At 39.6% G+C, this 19,924-nt stretch overlaps 2 protein-coding genes across 2 annotated transcripts; both read left to right on the forward strand.

Annotated features, from left to right (window-relative positions):
- Positions 1 to 1,277: 1,277 nt before the first annotated feature.
- ak5l (adenylate kinase 5, like) lies at positions 1,278 to 14,757 on the forward strand. The gene is made up of 8 exons (XM_026212761.1): positions 1,278 to 1,569; positions 5,950 to 6,136; positions 11,512 to 11,685; positions 11,885 to 12,057; positions 13,737 to 13,850; positions 13,940 to 14,128; positions 14,282 to 14,368; positions 14,465 to 14,757. Exons 1-8 carry the CDS (start codon positions 1,510 to 1,512, stop codon positions 14,483 to 14,485), a joined length of 1,005 nt encoding a protein of 334 aa, XP_026068546.1. The 5' UTR covers positions 1,278 to 1,509; the 3' UTR covers positions 14,486 to 14,757.
- Positions 14,758 to 16,650: 1,893 nt separating this feature from the next.
- Positions 16,651 to 17,418, forward strand: LOC113049707 (myosin light chain 4). Its single transcript, XM_074559832.1, has one exon. The coding sequence runs from the start codon at positions 16,703 to 16,705 to the stop codon at positions 17,291 to 17,293; it is 591 nt and encodes a 196-aa protein (XP_074415933.1). The 5' UTR covers positions 16,651 to 16,702; the 3' UTR covers positions 17,294 to 17,418.
- Positions 17,419 to 19,924: the final 2,506 nt, after the last annotated feature.

Consider the following 19,924-nt stretch of genomic DNA (forward strand, 5'->3'; position numbering starts at 1 on the left):
GCTTTAACCGTAGTGCGGGATTTAACCTTTCCCAGTAAACCGTCAGCAATGCTTTCTCGTTCCATACGCTCGCTGAGGCCAGAGTTTGGAATTCTAGAGAATATTCAGACACAGATTTCTTTCCTTGACGTAGATGCAACAACTGCTCGCTGACCGAAGAGTCTCCTTCCGGACGCCTAAACACTTCTTTGAAGTAACTGATGAAACTCTGAAACGATGAGGTGACCGCTGTCTCCTGAAACCACAGTGCTTCTGCCCATCTCAGAGCAGCCCCGGATAACTGCTGGATAATGAATGATATCTTTGACCTTTCAGTGGGGTACTGATGTGCGTGTTGCTCCAGTGCAAGAGTGCGTTGTAACAGAAATCCATTGCAGTTCTCTTCCCAGCCATAGAAGGGCGCTGGTCGAGAGATTGTGTTCGCGAGGTACACCAGTGTTGGAGCGGTGTTTGCAGAAGTGCCGTCCTCGGGCTGTGCTGAATTCATGTTGGTTTTGGTCAAGCCTTCTGTCAGGATGTACACTGGAGACAAAGGTAATTGAATTCAACACAGTGTCTTTATTTAAACAAGAGTTCGTGAGAGGTGAGTAGGAGTTAATTTCAGGTGTAGGTTCTGTGGAGTTCATTTCGGTGAAATACAGGTGAGTTTGTCAATTGTCGAGATGTTAAAGCCACACAGTTCTGCGACACTAATACTTGTCTCTTTTGCTTTACAGAGAAGGCCACTGCCCAGAGAATCTTATGAGAACACAGGAGATATCGAAGCTCGTGGGGAATTCAGGTAACTGATTTGTCACAGGCGTCCTGAAGACAGGAGAACAAAGACACACAGGTTAGCTTCTCAAAAAGTAAGTATACCTTACTTCTGGAGGTCTTCTGAAGTCGAGTTGAGCTGGAGACAAGATCGTGAGGTCGATTTCTGTTGGAGGCTTGAAGGTGAACTGGTGCTGAGGTGAGTGCTTTATAGTGCCATGCTGAGGGTGATGAGGTGCGGGTGATTAATACTCAGGGGAGTGTGATTGTTGTGGATTGGCTGGGACCGGGTCTGCCTGGTCGTTGACAGCTGGGTAGTAACTAATAATTTCCTTTTCATAAAAATCCTACTGCTTGTATACATTTGTCTACCAGTTTTATGGAACTGCACACACACACACACACACACAGACAAACACACACAATCTCTAACATATTTGAGAAATCTCTCTTTTTTTAACTAATTTATTTATTTATTTTAATGCAGTAAGGATACTCGATAATAGTACTCGGTTAGCCTCACTTGCGACTATACACTAAGGGGTCACTTTGAGCTCAGCATTCATGAGCGTGACTATAACAACTGATGAATAGAAACATTGCCTGAAGGTCATCAGCGTCAAAGCAGTAGAGAACCAGCCAATGCGATGGTGCAAGACAGCACAGCTGCTCTGAGGGGGAAATGCAACAGATGAGCAGACAAACACAGCTGCTGCTCTGCTGACTTACAAACGCTGGTCTGGATAACCGACAAGAATGAACACAAACGACGCAAAGGATTACCTCTCCAAACGACAGATCCCACACCTTTTTGAGGTAAGAATCACCTCCAGGAGAAGCCATTTCATTATTTTCTATATTAATATCGCAACGTCAATTAGAGTGGAACACATCTGGAAACATCTGCCACTATGAAATCTGATTGTGTCTGTTTTCAGTATTATGCCTCTTCCAGTTCTTCTTCAGTGCTTCTTCAGTGCTGTACATCAGATGTGAGCTGATAGCATGAATTCATCAAAGTCTGTGTCTATTTAGCATGCACAATTAAATGGTAAATTGGATACTTCAAAGTGTCACTATGGTGATTCTCAAATAGGTTGCTGTAATGGCAATGCGGAGGGTCTCAAGATTGTCAGCAAGAGGGAAGATTTTCCTCAGACAGCATCAACAAGTGCTTGTGCTTGTGCGGGAGATATGTAGTCGCATATAAAATACTGTGTCCACAGAGGATCACAGAACAGACGTCTGATAGGTTTTCCATCTCTAAATTGATCCTATATATAAGGAAGTGCAATATTGTAGGTATTCATCACTGTATGAAACCTCCTCAGGCAGCACATAAATGGTGAAGGTTGTAAACAGTAGTTTCAGCACATCGACACTTTAACTGTCACCAAGGCAACAAGCTATGCACTTTATATTTACTTCATGTGACTCATCTTTGGAAATATGGGCAATGGAGAGCGAGAGGGAGAGAAGGACTGAAACAATAATATTCTTGCATGTGCCCAAAAACGCAGTTCATGAGGAATGCAAACACGCAGGTTTAGGTTTGTGTGCATACCTCTAGACATACAGAACATCTCTCAATTTCTCAGACTGAGACCGCATATAAGGAATATTTAGAAAGTTCTAAAGTAGTGAACTTCATTTCTGTGCATAACTATTATTTAATCTGTCATCATAGCAAGTATATCAGCCATCTCACTGAGCTCTTTAGTATCTTTCAGAGGCCTAAACTGACAAAACACAAAAACTAAAAAAAAATAATCCAATTGGTACTGTTGCTGATGTTTACATGGCCAGAAAGGAAGGCAAAATTCAGTTAGTTTATAATGCAAATCAATAAAATCTTTACAATAGCATAGCAGACTACTTAAAATGCATATAAATATCAGTTGTCACTCTAAATGCCAGTGCCATCTGTCTAAGTAAGTTCAGAAAAGCTCTGTAGTTTTTTTGTTGGTGTAAAACTGCAATGCATTACAATGACGATTGAGAGATGTAGAAATAAAGACCTGGGCCGGGTACAAATAAAAAACCTGTATTCACAAAACATTGTATCTTACTAAGAGTTCTTCTAAATAGCAGTAAAAGTTGTTAGATAAGAGTTTTTTCTTAAAACCTATTCACAAAGCGACAAAGAGACAAACTTTTACTAAGGAATACACAGAAGTCTTAAGCTAAGAGTAAGGGCGGGGTTGCTATGGATGATGTCAGCATACTTACTAACTATGCACATAGTGATTGGCTGATAGCGTCTGTTAGAGATTTATTCATAGAAATATTGTAGAGCTCAATATTATGTTGCCATATTTAAATAAATGTCTTAAAAAAATTCATTGCCACAAATAAAGATTTTAAAATGCATGCTTAGTGTCACTAATTATTAGCTATATATTCTTTATATATTCTTATATGTATGCTTCTCGTAAACAATTAGTCAATATACATTAGGGTTGCCCTCAACTGAAGATTTTTATGGTCGACTAGAAGTCATTCATTTTAGCATTAGTCGATTTTTAGTCGCACTTTTATAAATAAACCATATAAATCCTAATAGTGAGCATTTAATTGCCTACATAGCCTAGTAAGCGCTCAAGTACATGCAAAAAAGGCTTGCCACAGCTCACCGGAAAATATAATAATTACGAATGTGTTAGGGAAAAACTGCAAGCACACTGCACCAACGTTTTAATTTATTGTAATGTCCTAATTTATTGTTACACTAGTGCTCTCTGTTTTCAATTTAAGAGATGAAGTTTGCGACAGTGACTTATCTCTGCAGCACCTGTATGCATGTTTCATTAGAATTACATAATGTGAGAATATTTGTTTTCTGTTTTAATTTTTTCATTTAAAAGTTTCACTCTCTATAAATATATTTTTCACGTATTTAATATGGCAAATAAGCATCCAAGGAGTTTCGAAGTGACACGCTCAAGTTCAAGTTTGAGTCCAAGACGGCAGAAAGCGCATTAAGTTTGCTTGAATTATTTTACAAAAGCGCATCATTTTTTTTCTATTCTGAGTGCACACGAATAAACGTAGAGTCTTTACAGATAGAAAAGATGCATTCCTCTTATCTGTATGACCAAAAATGACTGAGTATTTTAAGAGAAAATGATTGCCACAAGTGCGCTGTTCAGCATCCACATTCTGCACAAACATGCACACTTTTTTCTAGGCTGACATTAGATTGAGCTACCATGTAAAGTTAGTACATACATATCTCAGATGATAAGCCATATTTGAGGTAGATGAATGTTAGGTGAGCATATGTATGTCCTGACCAATGTACCATATTACCATAGACCATTCTTTAAGGATTTGTCCGTCAAGGACGGTGACTTCGCCACTTCATGTGGAATTGTTTTTTTTCCCTGCGGCTAAATAGTCTCAGCCTCAGACGTCACGCCCATGGACCGTTGGCTGAACGTCTGCTGCATATGGCAAACAAAAGTGGAATGCTTCAGGAGTGTCAAAGTACTCATCGGATTGGTTGAATTTAACAGGATTTCCACAAGATGCGTGTGTCACAGTCTTTAACGTTCCACCTGGAAACAAATATACCGTGGCGCCAAACCCCCTCACGAAAGATTGTTGACAAATCTGACAAGGAGTGCTTATCAGGATCGACTAAATACTGGATATTCAGAAGTATGTGAAATATTTCAAGTTTGCGCCATAGAATCTTTAAAATATGTTGGAGAAACGTGACGATGAACGAAACAAACAATGGTTGTTTGACATGTTGGTCAAATGGCCTCATGGGCGGTCCTTAGCAATGAAAGCTGCCATGAATTCCAGACCTTCAGTTTGAAATTTAGGCCTTTTCACAGTTATGGTCATGTTCCTTTTCTTGTTCAGTTAATTAATTAGCTCCACACCTGTTTCTGTTTACCCCAGATTACGTTCCCAGTATTTAAAAGTCTGTGTTCTCTGTTATTCCTTTGTTCGTTATTGATGTTAGATTTTTTGGATTTGTGTTTGGATGTGCCCTTTTTTCTCCTGTGGATCATTAAAATAACTATTTTGATATCTCCTTCGTTGTGCTCTTGTTTTACACACCAACAATTGTGTAAGGACTGACATGCCGACTATTTTTAAGATTTTCTCCTAAATCGGCAAGTTAGTAGCTACTTTTAGCCTTAAGGTGTTTTGTGAATATGGGCCCTGATGTATCATATTTTGTACTCACTTTTAACATTAAAACAGAAACATTTAATATTAAAAATGATCAAGTAAACCTTGGTTGATTCTCTTCCATCTTAAGATATTACTAACAATATAAAAGTTATTAAAGGCCTTTTACTTGCTGTTGCACTTGCTTGTTTATAAAATAAGTATAAACTCTCAGTAAGATGACAGAAAGTGTGTAGTACCCTATATTGTGTACAACAGGTTTTTCAGCACATTTTTGATCATGTTGACATTTTGGAGTACTAAATATCACAAAATTAAACAAGTTTAAATGAACTTATTTTAATAACATCTAAAATGTTATTTACCATCTTTGAGTCAAGCTGAACAAATTAACCTACATTAACTTAATAATACTAAATTTAAGGTTTTGAATGGTATAAATTACTACTTTTAACAGTGTTTTTTGATGTTCTTTTCTCATAACCAGCTCAGAACTAGCTTGGACCAACTTAAACCAGTTGCTATGCTGGTTTTCAACAGGGTTTTCCATATCGATACTTCATTAATCTTTGAAAATGTTGTGGTCTGTTATTAAACTGATACCTCATCAAATTCAGCCTTTTGTTTTGTTTCTGTTTGGACACTGTTGCTGTATTCAGGGCCTGAATGTGTCTTTAGCTGTTTGATACCTGTGAGGATTGAGGTTTAAATTCTCAAGCAGTTTTATTTGCATCAAAAGAAGAATACAGCTCTTTATTTAGAGCTCAGATTTTTCATTCCATTTCCCTCTGAATGGACATCCCCTAGTCATTACTAGCTGTATGAACTGCTAACACATTTGGTATAATTAGAACAATTTGCGATTATTATTTTCTACCCTGAGTTATAAATTTTTTCTGTCAATGTCTAACCATTCAGAAATCGTTTAGCTTTGTTTGGCTAATAAACAAGATATGTTCTACATCCTGAAATAAAGAGTTGTGTTCAGAAACACTCAGCTATAAGCATTTCATATAACAAACCTAACTGAATTATGTGTGTTTCTCACAGAGCATGTTAACAGGGCTGATGTACCACAGGCCTGAGGACCCTTTGGCATTCTTGGAGAGTTGCCTGCAGAAAACACGAGACCTTGGGGGTCCTAAATGTGTGGCCTGGAACACTTTCATTACACCTGATCGAAAACCTCTACCACCTATCACCCCAGCACAGGGAAAGAAAGCTCCCTCCAAACTCGGTAATTCAGCCAATGTGAAGGCACATTACACTTAGCAAGCAACAAAATGTCTGCTCGAAAAAAAAAAAAAAAGTCTTGTCATACTGTACATCATGGATACAGTAAAATGACACTGTTTTTTTTTTTTTTTTTAAATGGCCTTTTTAGTTATTGTCATTACATTTAGATTCGAATGATTCATAAACACAACGTCAAACAGAGCATAAAACAAAATGAATGTTTTATATTGGTTTCTTTCTTTAAATCACTAAAACCAAATTTTCTAGATAAAAAGCCAGCAGCGAAGGAAGCATTAATTAGAGTGTGAAACTGAAGGACAGCTGTGAAATGAAAACTTAGGAGCATTGCAAAGAAATTTAGGAAGGTTGAACATAGTTCTGTCACGGCACGTGATGCAATGAGGCACGGAGATAGAAAACCAATTGCAGGTAGTCGTTTATTTAGGGATAATCCAAAGGGGTAAACAGTCCAGGCAGGGTCAAAACCAGAGAATCCAAATCGGAACATAAACAGGACACGAACACGGGCAAGGCAAAGCAAGGCAAGGCAAGGCAAGACAAGGCAAGGATGACGGACATGAAATAACATTACATTAAACAAGGACTCCGTAACACAGACTAAGACAGACTGGGTATAAATAGACAGAAGGATAATGAGGGAATAAGAGAACGGTGGGGGACAATCAATTACACAACAACGAGGAAGTTGAACAAATAAGGGAGGCGGAAGTGATCTGGTGACAGACACCATGAGCAAGGAGGACATCTAGTGGAACCCCAGGGAACAACAACCCAGACACTGTGACAGTACCCCCCCACTATGGAGCGGCTCCCAGACGCTCCATGACAAGACACAACACAGAGACCAGGAGGGAGGCGGACAGGTGGAGGCTAAGGGGGAGGGACGGAGGGCCGGAAAAGAAAAACATAGGGAACAAACACCAGAAATGTAAACATAAAACAGGGAGACCAGGAGGGAGGAGGACCGGAGGAGGTTCAGGGGGAGGGATGGAGGACAAGACTAACTGAGGGAAAACAGACAGAAACAAAACAGAAACCAAGAACACCAAACAAAGTCCAAGGAGGGCGTGTTGAGGCATCCACCAGGGCGGAGCAGAAGACCACCACGTCCTCGTGCTTGCCGCCAGAGTCCCCCAGGGCGCAGCGGATGACCACCACATCTTTGTGGTCGAGGCCGGAGTCCACCAGGGCGGAGCGGAAGACCACCACAGCCATGTGGTCAGGGCGAGGGCCCCCCAGGTCCAAGCGGAAGACCACCACAGCCATGTGGTCAGTACGAGAGCCCCCCAAGGCGGAGCTGACCTCTGTGCGGCCGTACCAATGGGACTACGAAACTCCGGTAACCCCCTGGTGTCTTTACTGGACTCCAGAAGATCGGTGACTTGACCTGACTCTGGAGAGTCAGCGGTGACTAGACCTGACTTTGGAGGGTCAGCGGTGACTAGCCCCGACTCCTGAGAGTCCCCCGGAACCTGACTCGACTCCTGAGAGTCCCCCGGAACCCGACTCGACTCCCGAGAGTCCCCCGGAACCCGACTCGACTCCCGAGAGTCCACCGGAACCCGACTCGACTCCCGAGAGTCCACCGGAACCCGACTCGACTCCCGAGAGTCCACCGGAACCCGTCTCGACTCCAGAGAGTCCACGGGAACCCGACTCGACTCCCGAGAGTCCACGGGAACCCGACTCGACTCCCGAGAGTCCACGGGAACATGACTCGACTCCTGAGAGTCCACCGGTACCTGACTCGACTCCGGAGAGTCCACGGGAATTTGACTCGACTCTGGAGAGTCCTCCGGAACCTGACTCGACTCCGGAGAGTCCATGGAAATCTGACTCGACTCTGGAGAGTCCACTGGAACATGACTCTACTCCGAAGCAGTGTTAATTTTGACAGCAAATTCAGATTTAGTCTTAGTCTTAGTCTTTTGAATAACACACCATTTAGTTTTAGTCACATTTTAGTCATCTGAAATGTTTTAGTCTTAGTCTAGTTTTAGTCGACTAAATATCATAAGAGTTTTAGTCTTAGTCTAGTCTTAAGTCTTTTAGTCTTAGTCTAGTTTTTTTTAGTAGAACAAAGTCAACTTAGTTGACTTGACTAAATGTTTCCATCAGTCTGTTATGGAATGGTATTTATAAAATAAACATAAGGCCTGCTCTCAATGTAAAATATACATGCTCTCTGAAAAAGATATGCATTCGTCCTGAATGATATGCAATGCAAATGACATTCTTTCAAGATGAAGTACAGTATTATTGAAATAGACAACCACCTATATTATATTTGTATTGTATGTTCATTCTATTTCTTTATTTGTGCTATTTACACAAAGTTTACATTTTTGTAAGTTTGTTTTTGTTCATTTAAAATAGCACTGCATTGTCTTCACTGTAAAATAAAATACACGATCAAACCAAAATGTATTCAGGCACCTTCAACGTTTCTTACAATATCACAGTTTATTTGCTGTAGTTTAGAAATTGGTAATAAAATATGACAATAACTCGGGGTTAAACTGTGTCAGAACAACAAATTCATCTTGATAATGTCTGATGCAATGCTTAATTTGGTTCAGTCTGATTTTGGTAGCAATTAAAGAAAGAAACACTTAAGCAAAACATGCTAGGTCCCTAATAATTATTATTTATTTTTTTTTTTTTTTGTATTTTTTAGTCACTAGTAAAACAATATAATCTATTCTATCTGATTTTTAGATTGACTTTGGATAAATTCTTGTTAAAACTATAAAAGTAATTCAATCAAGAGTAGTGAGTGATTTACTTTCATTTTCATACATTAAAGACACTGACAGCAGAGCTAGTAAATTAGGCGCGGTCACTTTAAGAGACAAATGCATCCATTATAAAGATATGCATCCAATTTCTTTCCAACACTTTACTTTCACTGAAGACATAACAGCAGACTTTTTCGAACACACTTTCCAAGACGGGTATTTCGACATATTTAGTATGTATTTGTTGTCGGTACAAAAGAAAGAAGACTTTGAGACACGTCTCTGCTTGCTCCCTGAACACCAGAACACCAGAACACCGCGCTGCTGAATTGAGCTCTTTCACTTTTCGCTCTTTTTCTTATGTTTATTTAAAATGTGATTTGTATTTGTTCGTTCAGGTGCAGGAAGACGCAAACGTCCTGAAGGAGAGCTCGGTTCAGTGTTGCGCGAGTAACCAGCTGCTCTGCTCAGTTCAACTTTCCCGCATCGCGGGGCTAAAGCCAGCTTGATGTGTTGAATGCTCGGAGCACGTTATAAAACGTATTCTTAAAATACACATTTCTGTTTTAATAAATGCTTATATTAAAACATAGCATTACACATAAGTAGGTAAAAAAATAATTAGTGATACATTTACGACCCCATAAAAATTTGGGTCACAATGGCATTTCAAAAGGTCGCAGTGTAGTTCCCTGTGTAAACAACTTAACTGTTATGAAAATGTCCTCGAAACTGTGCGAAATTCTGCGAACTCATCTTTGTTCTCTTTTCTGTGTAACTGCTGCTGCGTTTGTTTATCTGTTGCGCTTGCATTTGCCGCGGCTTTTTAAAATGGCTTGGCTGCTTCTGCATAGATCAACCTACCCTCAAAGATTCGCTCTGATTGGATCTCTTCTCCATTCGTCCCTCCCATATATTTTCGTCTCATTTTTATTAGTTGACTAAAGTGTCAGTTATATTTCGTCACGTTTTTCGTCATCATATCTGACTTTTTATTTAGTTTTTATTTAGTTTTCGTCCGTGAAAAAGGTTAGTTGACGAATATTTTTTTCGTCATAGTCTTCGTCAACGAAATTAACACTGCTCCGAAGAGTCCACCGGAACCTGACTCGACTCCGGAGAGTCCACCAGAACCTGACCCGACTCCGGAGAGTCCACGGGAATCTGACTAGACTCCGGAGAGTCCACCGGTACCTGACTCGACTCCGGAGAGTCGTCTGGAACCTGACTCGTCTCCGGAGAGTCCACTGGAACATGACTCGACTCCGGAGAGTCCACCGGAACCTGACTCGACTCCGTAGAGTCCACCGGAACCTGACCCGACTCCGGAGAGTCCACGGGAATCTGACTAGACTCTGGACTGTCTGTGGAGACCTGAAGCGCCTCGGGCACCGCCTCGGTCAAGGCATCGGGAGCGGCCTCGGACACTGCATCGGGAATGGCCTCAGGCACTGCCTCGGTAACGGCCTCGGGAGCGGTCTCGGGCACCGCATCGGGAATGGCCTTGGGCACCGCCTTGGCCTCTGGTACAGCATCGGGCACCACCTCGGCCTCTGGAACAGCCTTGGGCACCGCCTCGACCTCCGGAGCAGCCTCGGGCACCGCCTCGTTCAATGCATCGGGAACGACCTCGGGCACAGCATCGGGGACGGAAGCGGCCCACACGGGAACGTCCTCCTGGACATCTTGAGCGTCGGTGCCGAGCTGGTGGCCATCTGGTACTGTGGTGTGAGGCTGTCTTCCTTCCTGCCTCGTGGTGCGAGGTTGGTGGCCATGCCCCGCAGTGGCGCTGGGTTGGCGGCCATCTTGTGCTGTGGCGCTGGGCTGGCGGCCATTTTGCTTTGTGGTGCTGGGTTGGTGGCCATGCACCGCAGCGGCGCTGGGTTGGCGGCCATCTTGGGTTGTGGCGCTGTGCTGGCGTCCATCCTGCCTCTTGGCGCTGATCTAGCGGCCATCATGGGCAGGGGCGCCACCATGGTGGGCGTGCGCTTCTTCTCACCTCTCTGTCCGCCATGGTGAGATGGTGGCTCTAATCCATCCCACACGAGCCCCGGGTCGAAGGGCGGTCCTGCTTGAGAGCGATACTGAGTATCCTCTCGACCACTTCCTCCTCGGCGACCTCCTCTGGTTCCCCGGAAAACCACCAGACGAGTTCCTTCAAATCCACTCCTCTCCCGCACTGTGGCTGGGGAGGAGACATAAGTCGACATACCGCTGGCTCTTGAAGTGACAGAGTCCTTCTGTCACGGCATGTGATGCAATGAGGCACGGAGATAGAACCAATTGCAGGTAGAGACAGACTGGGTATAAATAGACAGAAGGATAATGAGGGAACAAGAGAACGGTGGGGGACAATCAATTACACAACAAGGAGGAAGGTGACCAAATAAGGGAGGAGGAAGTGATCTGGTGACAGACACCGTGAGCAAGGAGGACATCTAGTGGAACCCCAGGGAACAACAACCCAGACACTGTGACAAGTTCATGTGTTTTAAATACATAAATATCTCAATAATGAAAATCTAACCACAGATCTGTGCGGGCTTCGGTCAAATGAATGAATTAAGAGTGCATCTGAGGTAATAAAACAGTGAATGTAATCTTTTTCTTTCCACAGATAGTGGTCCTGGCCCAGGTCCCGGACCTTACCGTCGATATGACAGGCTGCCACCAATCCAGGCCCAGTTCTCCATAGAAAGTGACTCAGATATGACGGAATCCTCAGGACTCATACAGGAATATGATGTCTTTGACCCATCAAAACCACGACCGCACATCATATTCATTATAGGTGAGTGGTCATCAATGTCAGCTTGTCATTTTCCATCTATTTCAATCATCAGATTTTTTTTTTTTATTAATCTTATGAATTCCAACTCTTGGAGCTGGATGAAATGCAATTGAGTAGACCTTGACCTTAATTAATTTGAAATCGGCATTTCTGTTGTGCTATTTCTGTGTAAAGTGATATTTGCTGTAATATTTTCCAGGTGGACCGGGCAGTGGGAAGGGCACTCAGACAGCTAAACTTGCACATCACTATGATTACGAGCATGTATCTGTGGGGGAAATTTTAAGGAACCAGCTGCTGCATCATGCCCCCAGTGACAGGAAATGGGAGCTGATTGCTCAGATTATTGCCAATGGAGAACTGGCTCCCCAGGTTTGGCAGTTTGACCACCAAATGTGTGAATTTCACAGATATGGTGTATTTACAGCTGCTTTATTACTAAAATAACATAAACTACAATTCAAAGGTTTCAAGTGCGCTTTTTTCTTCTTAAATAAATGATAAAAGTTCACCCTAAAACAAAAAATAAATTATACAGTCACTTGAACCCCTTGCATAATCTGTGAAAATGCGAGTCATTATTAACAAAATAAATCTTATAATAATAAAATAAATATTTTTTATTTAGTACTGTCCTGAGTAAGATATTTTACATAAAAGATGTTTACATTTAGTCCACAAGAAAAAAAAATAGCTCAAATTATTAAATTGGTTTTTAATACTGTGTGGTTACCTGGATGATCCACAATGTTTTGTGATGTTTGATTATGACTCATTTGTTTGTTCGGAAAAATTAAACTGAGCACTGTTCTTCAGAAATTTTCCAGCAGTGACAGTATGATTTTGAGATCCATCTTTTCATACTGAGGACAACTGAGGGACTCAAATAGAACTATTAAAACAGGTTCAAACATTCACTGATGCTCCTGAAGGAAACAAGATGCATTAAAGGGGGGGGGGGGGGGGGGGGACTTTCAAACAGGATGAAGATGTCCAAATTGTTCTTATTTTGTAGAAATATATATTTCTTCCCATTTAGTACTGCACTTCGGAAGCAACAGAAGATACTTGCATGTGTTCCGGAAAATGAATTAAGTAAATTTTAACTTGATCTTCAAATTCAAAAAGTTTTCACCCCCCCCAAATCTTAATGCATCGTGTTTCCTTCAGGAGCATCAGTTAATGTTTGAATCTTTTTTAATAGTTGTATTTAATAGCCCCTCAGATGTCCTCAGTGTGAAAAAATGTATCTCAAAATCATATAGTAAGTGCTGGAAAGGGATGAAATATGAAAAACTGAAAATTCCACCAGACATGGGGGATTTTTATGAAGAAAAGTGCTCAGTTTAACTGTTCAGAACAAACAAGGGAGTCATGAACAACCATCACAAAACAAAAAACACAGTACCGGTAGTTCAATAGTTCACCCTTAGGCCATCCAAGATGTAGAGAGTTTGTTTCTTCATTGTAGCAGATCTTGAGAAATTTATCATTACATCACTTGCTGACCAATGGATCCTCTGTAGTGAATATAGCAGTTATGGATAGAAGTCTCGTATTTTAGCTGAAAGCAGCAGTTTGAAGTTAAAACATCGATGATGGAAGATATCTTTAAGATTAATTTGATTATTACAAACGTGCTGCTTTTCATTTCACACAACATTAATTGATGGACTGGGGTCGAGTGGATTATTGTGATGTTTTTATCAACTGTTTGGACTCTCATTCTGATGGCACCCATTCACTGCAGAAGAATTTGATGTAATGCTACCAAATGTCTCTCCAAATCTGTTCCAATAAAGAAACACATATCTTGGATGGCCTGATGGTAAGAACATTTCCACTAAATTGTTGTGTGAACTCTGTAAGCAACACAAATATTTTCAACATATTGAGCACCAAATCTGCATATAAGGATCGTGTGACACTGAAGTTTTTTTTTTTACTGTGTTGTTGAACAAATAAATGCCTCGAACATCTAAGTAGCGTACTTTAATATTTTACATAGTACTTTAGCCACCCTAGTGTTGTTCTGGCATGGTATCCTGCAGGAGACAACTATTGAAGAGCTGAAACATCAGTTTATCAAAAAGCAGGATGCTAAAGGATTCATTGTGGATGGATTCCCCAGAGAGATCTCACAGGCGTTCACCTTTGAGGAGCAGGTCAAATATTCAGCATTCTGATGGTCTACTCTATATAGTATATAAAGTCTTTGTATTCTAGGAATGACACTCATAAAGTATTGCTTCAGATTGGCTGCCCAGACTTGGTGATCTTGCTTGCCTGCTCCAATCAGCAACTCCGGCAGCGTCTAGAGAAAAGAGCGTCCCAGCAGGGCCGTCCCGACGACAATACTCACGCTATTGAGAAGAGACTAGATACATTTAAACACAATATCACACTCATTGCCAAGTACTACCAGGAGAAAAGACTTGTAAGGGTAAGATGCTGTTCTTTGCTGATGAATGCAGCTGGTTTTAACAGCATGGGCTGTTCTGTGGATGATTACAGATGCTGCTTTGTTTAAAAAAAAAAAAAAAAACTGTCTAGTTTATGTTGTGAAACAAACTTCTGTCTCACTGTGCTTGGTTAGGTTGATGCTGATCGAGAAGAAGATGACATTTTCACAGACATTTGTACCATTGTCAAGAAGAGACTGTTCCCTAGTGACACAAACGCAGTAGGTTTTTAAACAAAAGTTACACTATAAGCCACAATTTGTGCTTAAAAATGTTTTCTGATTCATATTTCATAAACATTACTCTTCTCCCTGCAGAGCAGTACTGAAGATCTTTAGAAGGACGTCTAAACATCCAGCTGCTGCCATTAAATCAAAATGTCAAAAGCAGCCTGCAAAACATTTTATTTTACCATCATTTTTCATCAGTAAACTTGTGGGTCAGGGTCAAGGGTCAGGGAAAAGAGTCAAAGAAGAAATATAATATAATGTATATTTTAAACCAGTTGTTGCCTCTATTTGAACTTCACTGTGAATCTTCTCTGTACAACTTTTTCAATAATTTAATAAGAACAACTTTTTAGAGCAGAACATTTTCCAAAATTTCTGTTTTTGTTTTTTAATTGTAATGCTTTTACTTGATATTATTAATGTATATTTGGAGCTCAAGCCAGAAATAATGTGAGTTGCTAAAAAACCCACCAAAGTATAAAATAATATCAAATACAATAACAATATAAAATGTTTTCAAACAATTTAACTCACCTATTCTTGCAAAAAAAAATTAAATTGATTAATGATTATTAAATAATTTACTTATTTTTTTTAATCTTACTCCACAATATGAGTACATTGAAGAGAGACAGAGATAGAGAAAGCGCCACTACAGCCATGTCCTCTGGCTATGACAATAGATCTTCATTCCAGCTGTGCCTTTTTTTGCAGTAGGACATCAGTGAACATAACTCCCTGCCCTTGCTGACAAACACTGACTGATCAAGTGCCAAAATTCACTACTGACAAATTAGTGGGAGAAGTAGTAAAGTCTATTAAACATCAGTATCTATTTCATGCAATCTCTACACTTACAATGCTTGTAAATTTTCTGAACACAAATTCACAATTCAGCCACTAGATGGCAGGCTTTTATTCCTTAAAAGTAATTTGTTCTATAGCCTCCCTGGTTTGAAAGAGTTAATTTATAGCCGTCCACAGTTATACCCATCTCTGCCATTTTAAGAAATTATTATTATTATTTTTACTTTTGAGTCTGTAAACTGATTAATAAAGGGAAAAAATATCTTAAAAACATGAGCTTTGAGTTTGCTTTTAACTTCACCATATTAAATTTACCATTCAACGATCATGGTATCTTTATTTTGTGCTAAGTGTGCTTAAAATACTGTGTTATCAACAGCATCACTGTGAGAGAGTGCTGGTATGTGCTGTTTCTCAGAATAGATCCACCCTTATCACCTGCCTGGCAAATTACTTTCAGCTCTTTGTGGCACCAGTAGGAGACTCCTCTTTGCTTGTATATTATACAGCTTCAGGTTTTCAGAAGTACAATTTAAATTACTGCAATCTACATATGACACAAATGCACTATGATCTGTTATGAAATGTTATCTTTCTGTTCTGGATTAACATATTTAGTTTAGAAAAAATATCACTGAATTCTAAAACTTGGTGCATTTTTCACTCTTCTTAACTCTGTGCTGCTGTATGTTTTAGCTTCTTAATAATTATTTTATTTTTCATATTTTCTTTCTTCTGAACACACACAAAAAATAATAATAAAACATGTTTTTGTTCATACAATGGACGTCAATGGTCACCATAAATGTTACTAACATTCTTCAAAATATCTGCTTTAGGTGCAAAATATAAATTATGACAATTTCATTTTTTGGTAAATTAGTCCATATATGCTAAAAGGACAGTTTGCCAACAAATGAAAAATGTGTTATCATTTACTTGCTCTCAAACTTAACAAATCATTCTTTTCAGCACTTTTCAGTTGATCCAGTTAACGAACCTGAACAGAATCATTACTTAATGAGTCAAACTGACCTGGTTCTCAAGTTCAATTTACTCAGATTGATCAATCATCTGGAAGTGAAAATTATCAGTGAATATTGACTTACATCTTGGTCTGTTTCCCACATAAAGATATGTGAATGAACACATTTTAACATTATGTATAACATCTCTATATGCTAACATAATTTTCCTGTTGATAAAAAGCCTAAATAAATAAAAACTACTAATACGGTTTCATTTAAAGCTGACTATAGGGCTTTTTAAGAACATGAATTTAAATCGTTCCAATGAGGTAACAGGGCGGTCGGTCTGGTTTTATCTACTGGACAGAAGCATTTCAACAAGGTATGAGCAGCACTCAAGTCTGGTCCAGTTCATTTCCTTATATAGTATGTCACTATTCCAGTTCTGATAAGGCTTATCACACTCTCTGACATGTCGATATAAAAGGCCAACAGGGGCTTTTACAACACACTTTCAGCATTTCCCATCTCCACTCTTAATATCGGCATTATGGCACCGAAGAAAGTTGAACCCAAGAAACCAGAGCCTAAAAAACCAGAACCTAAGAAAGAAGAAGCCCCAGCTCCTGCCCCGGTTCCAGAGACCCCCAAAGAGCCCGAGCTGGACCTGAAAAGTGTTCCACTGGAATTTACCGCTGACCAGATTGAAGAGTTTAGGGACGCCTTTACTCTCTTTGATGAGACACCAACGGGCGAGATGAAGATAAGGTACGCCCAGTGTGGAGATGTGATGAGGGCTCTTGGTCACAACCCTACCAACGCTGATGTCCTGACTGTGCTGGGGAAGCCCAAGACTGAAGATATGAACACCAAATACCTGGACTTTGAGACGTTCCTGCCTATGCTGCAGCATATCTCGAGAACCAAGGACCAGGGGACATTTGAGGACTTTGTTGAAGGTTTAAGAGTCTTTGACAAAGAGGGAAATGGAACAGTGATGGGTGCTGAGCTCCGTCATGTCTTGGCAACACTTGGGGAGAAAATGACAGAAGATGAGGTGGACCGTCTGATGGCTGGACAAGAAGACGCCAACGGCTGCATTAACTACACGTCCTTCATCAAGCACATCCTCTCTGGGTGAGCCGGAGCTGCAAAGATTACTGAATGAAATTGGAACTCTAAATGGCAACTGTCAAAACACTGGAAAGAAAATATGTCTTGTCTGTATGTCTTGGAAAGCATCAAATAAAAACCATCCAAATTTTGTTTCGTCGGAGTCTTTTTTTGTTGTTGTTGAAATGTCAAACTCAGATGTTTGTCTACAGTATGTAGGCCTACTCTTAAAAATAAAAAAAAAAAGCGTTTTTCTCAGTGACATAAACAACATATGCTGTGTGGCATATTGGCTGCATACGAAATTGCGTACTATACAGTAGACTAGGCAAAAAATAAATTAATCAATAAAAATAAAAAATACACTTTTTGTCTGAATTCACAGTATTTATAAAATAGTAGGTAAAAAGTCCCAGAGAAACTATTTCTGAGATTCTGAATTGTTTGATGGAGTTTTTACTATCCCATGAGGCTGCTGGAGAGCATTTTTAAGAGGTTTTGCATTTGCTTATCTACATCTGTCAGATATTAAATAATAGGCATTTAGAAAATGTTAATGTTAAAAGATGTTAATTAGGCTGTTTATAATGTAGGACTACTTAAAACAGTTTTTAAAGGCGTTTATCAAAAGTTTTAACCAAGCAGGGTGAACTTGATTTAAGTGCGTGTAGGTTTTAAGTAGGCTAGTTATTAATTCAAAAGTAGTAGACTACCTACTCAGAGATTATGCAATTTCCAACACAGCTAATGTGTACATCAGCACTACCATTCACTGCATCACTGCGCTTGTCTATTTTCGTGGGGTCGGGGTGAACTTGTGTTTCAAGTGATAAACATTGTATGACATTCTCTTTACATGATTTGACTTATTTTTTATGAAGAAAGGACTACAGCATACCGCATTAAAAGAAATGGCATAACTGGTTTTCATAACCGCTCCGAATTCAAAAACGAAAATGAAATCATCTTTGAGAGCAAGGGGTCCCCCTGGTTTTTGGGGACCATACTCAGCCATACTCAGCTTGCGTACCTTGCATATAGGGTGGATCAGCTCTGGAAATAAATATGATATAATGGCCACAAATTAATAACAGTTTTCCATGACTTTTTTAATTGGTGATCCACGTTTGATAAATTTTTTCCCAATTATGTTTTAGTTATGTTGCAAAACAAATTCTTAATATATATTTTCTCGCATGTGTGCAGGGCTCTGTATGCATTAAAGGGGTCATATGATTTTGCTAAAAAGAACATTATTTTGTTTATTTGGTGTATTGAAATTTATTTACTTGGTTTAAGAAAAAACACATTATTTTCCACATACTGTACAATATTGTTTCTCCACTATGCTCCACCTTTCTGAAACAGGTCAATTTTTACAAGGCTCATCGGTCTGAAAAGCGAGGTGTGCTCTGATTGGCCAGCTACCCTGTGTGTTGTGATTGGCTGAATGCATCAAGTGTGTGACTTAAATGTTATGCCCCTTACCATACTGTTATGGCATGGTCCCGGGCTCCCGGGTACTATGAAGTCTGTACTATGAAAAACTGGCTTTAATGATAATTACATAATTAATTTTATATGATTTATATAATTATATGATTTGTATTATTATTAATCCATTACACACAAGCAATTTTATTTTATCAGTTATTATGAATCATTTATTTTAAATTAATGTTAATATAAATAGATGAATTTAATATAAATAAGCTGTTGAATCAATAGATAATGCTTTATAAAATAACTATGTGATCTTACATGTTTAAGTCTCTATCGTTGTATATAAAAAGTGTCACTTTTGACTGCACTGATAAAGCAAGATAACTACTTTTATTTGTCCTCTTTCATGAACAAGTACTTTTTTCATTGTAAATGCATTTAATTCATCATATTATTCAATCTCCTAACTGTTAGCAAAACCTTTAACATTAAACCTTTAACCAAGGCTAGTGATTGGCTGTTTGCCAGTGATGTCACAAATTCATGTGTACATGCTCCACAAACTCAGGATCAAGAAGTTGACAAAGAAAGTTGATGACAAGTAAAATAGTACCAACAAAGCCTGATTGGAGTGGTTTGGTTTTGTCAATTCAAAACTAATCCATCTACCATCATGGTACAGACCGGACCATCTACCATCATATTTTCTTGCACTTTAAATACACTTGCTCCTTTACGCTTAAGGAAGGTTAAGGAAAACAGTTTGACACCATGGTATAATGAGCATACTCGCACCCTAAAGAGAGCAGCCCGAAAAATGGAGCGCAGCTGGAGGAAAACAAAACTAGAGGTATTTCGTATTGCTTGGTGGGAAAGTAACATATCCTACAGAAAGGCATTAAAAAAATGCTAGATCTGATTACTTTTCTTCTCTTTTAGAAGAAAACAAACATAACCCCAGGTATTTATTCAACACAGTGGCTAAATTAACAAAAAATAAAGCCTCAACAAGTGTTGACATTTCCCAACACCACAGCAGTAATGACTTTATGAATACTTTACTTCTAAAATCGATACTATTAGAGATAAAATTGCAACCATTCAGCCGTCAGCTACAGTATCACATCAGACAGTGCACTATAGACCCCCTGAGGAACAGTTCCACTCATTCTCTACTATAGGAGAGGAAGAATTGTATAAACTTGTTAAATAATCT

Source organism: Carassius auratus, chromosome 30 (genome assembly GCF_003368295.1).
Source record: "Carassius auratus strain Wakin chromosome 30, ASM336829v1, whole genome shotgun sequence".
In the NCBI taxonomy this organism is placed as follows: Eukaryota; Metazoa; Chordata; class Actinopteri; order Cypriniformes; family Cyprinidae; genus Carassius; species Carassius auratus.

What these genes read in the sequence shown, in the direction of transcription:
- ak5l (XM_026212761.1), top strand. Translation starts at nt 1,510, where the DNA reads ATGAACACAAACGACGCAAAGGATTACCTCTCCAAACGACAGATCCCA. An exon ending in GAAAGCTCCCTCCAAACTCG is followed by an intron (nt 6,137 to 11,511) that starts GTAATTCAGCCA and finishes TTCTTTCCACAG; the next exon opens with ATAGTGGTCCTGGCCCAGGT. An exon ending in TCCCTAGTGACACAAACGCA is followed by an intron (nt 14,369 to 14,464) that starts GTAGGTTTTTAA and finishes TTCTCCCTGCAG; the next exon opens with AGCAGTACTGAAGATCTTTA.
- LOC113049707 (XM_074559832.1), top strand. Translation starts at nt 16,703, where the DNA reads ATGGCACCGAAGAAAGTTGAACCCAAGAAACCAGAGCCTAAAAAACCA.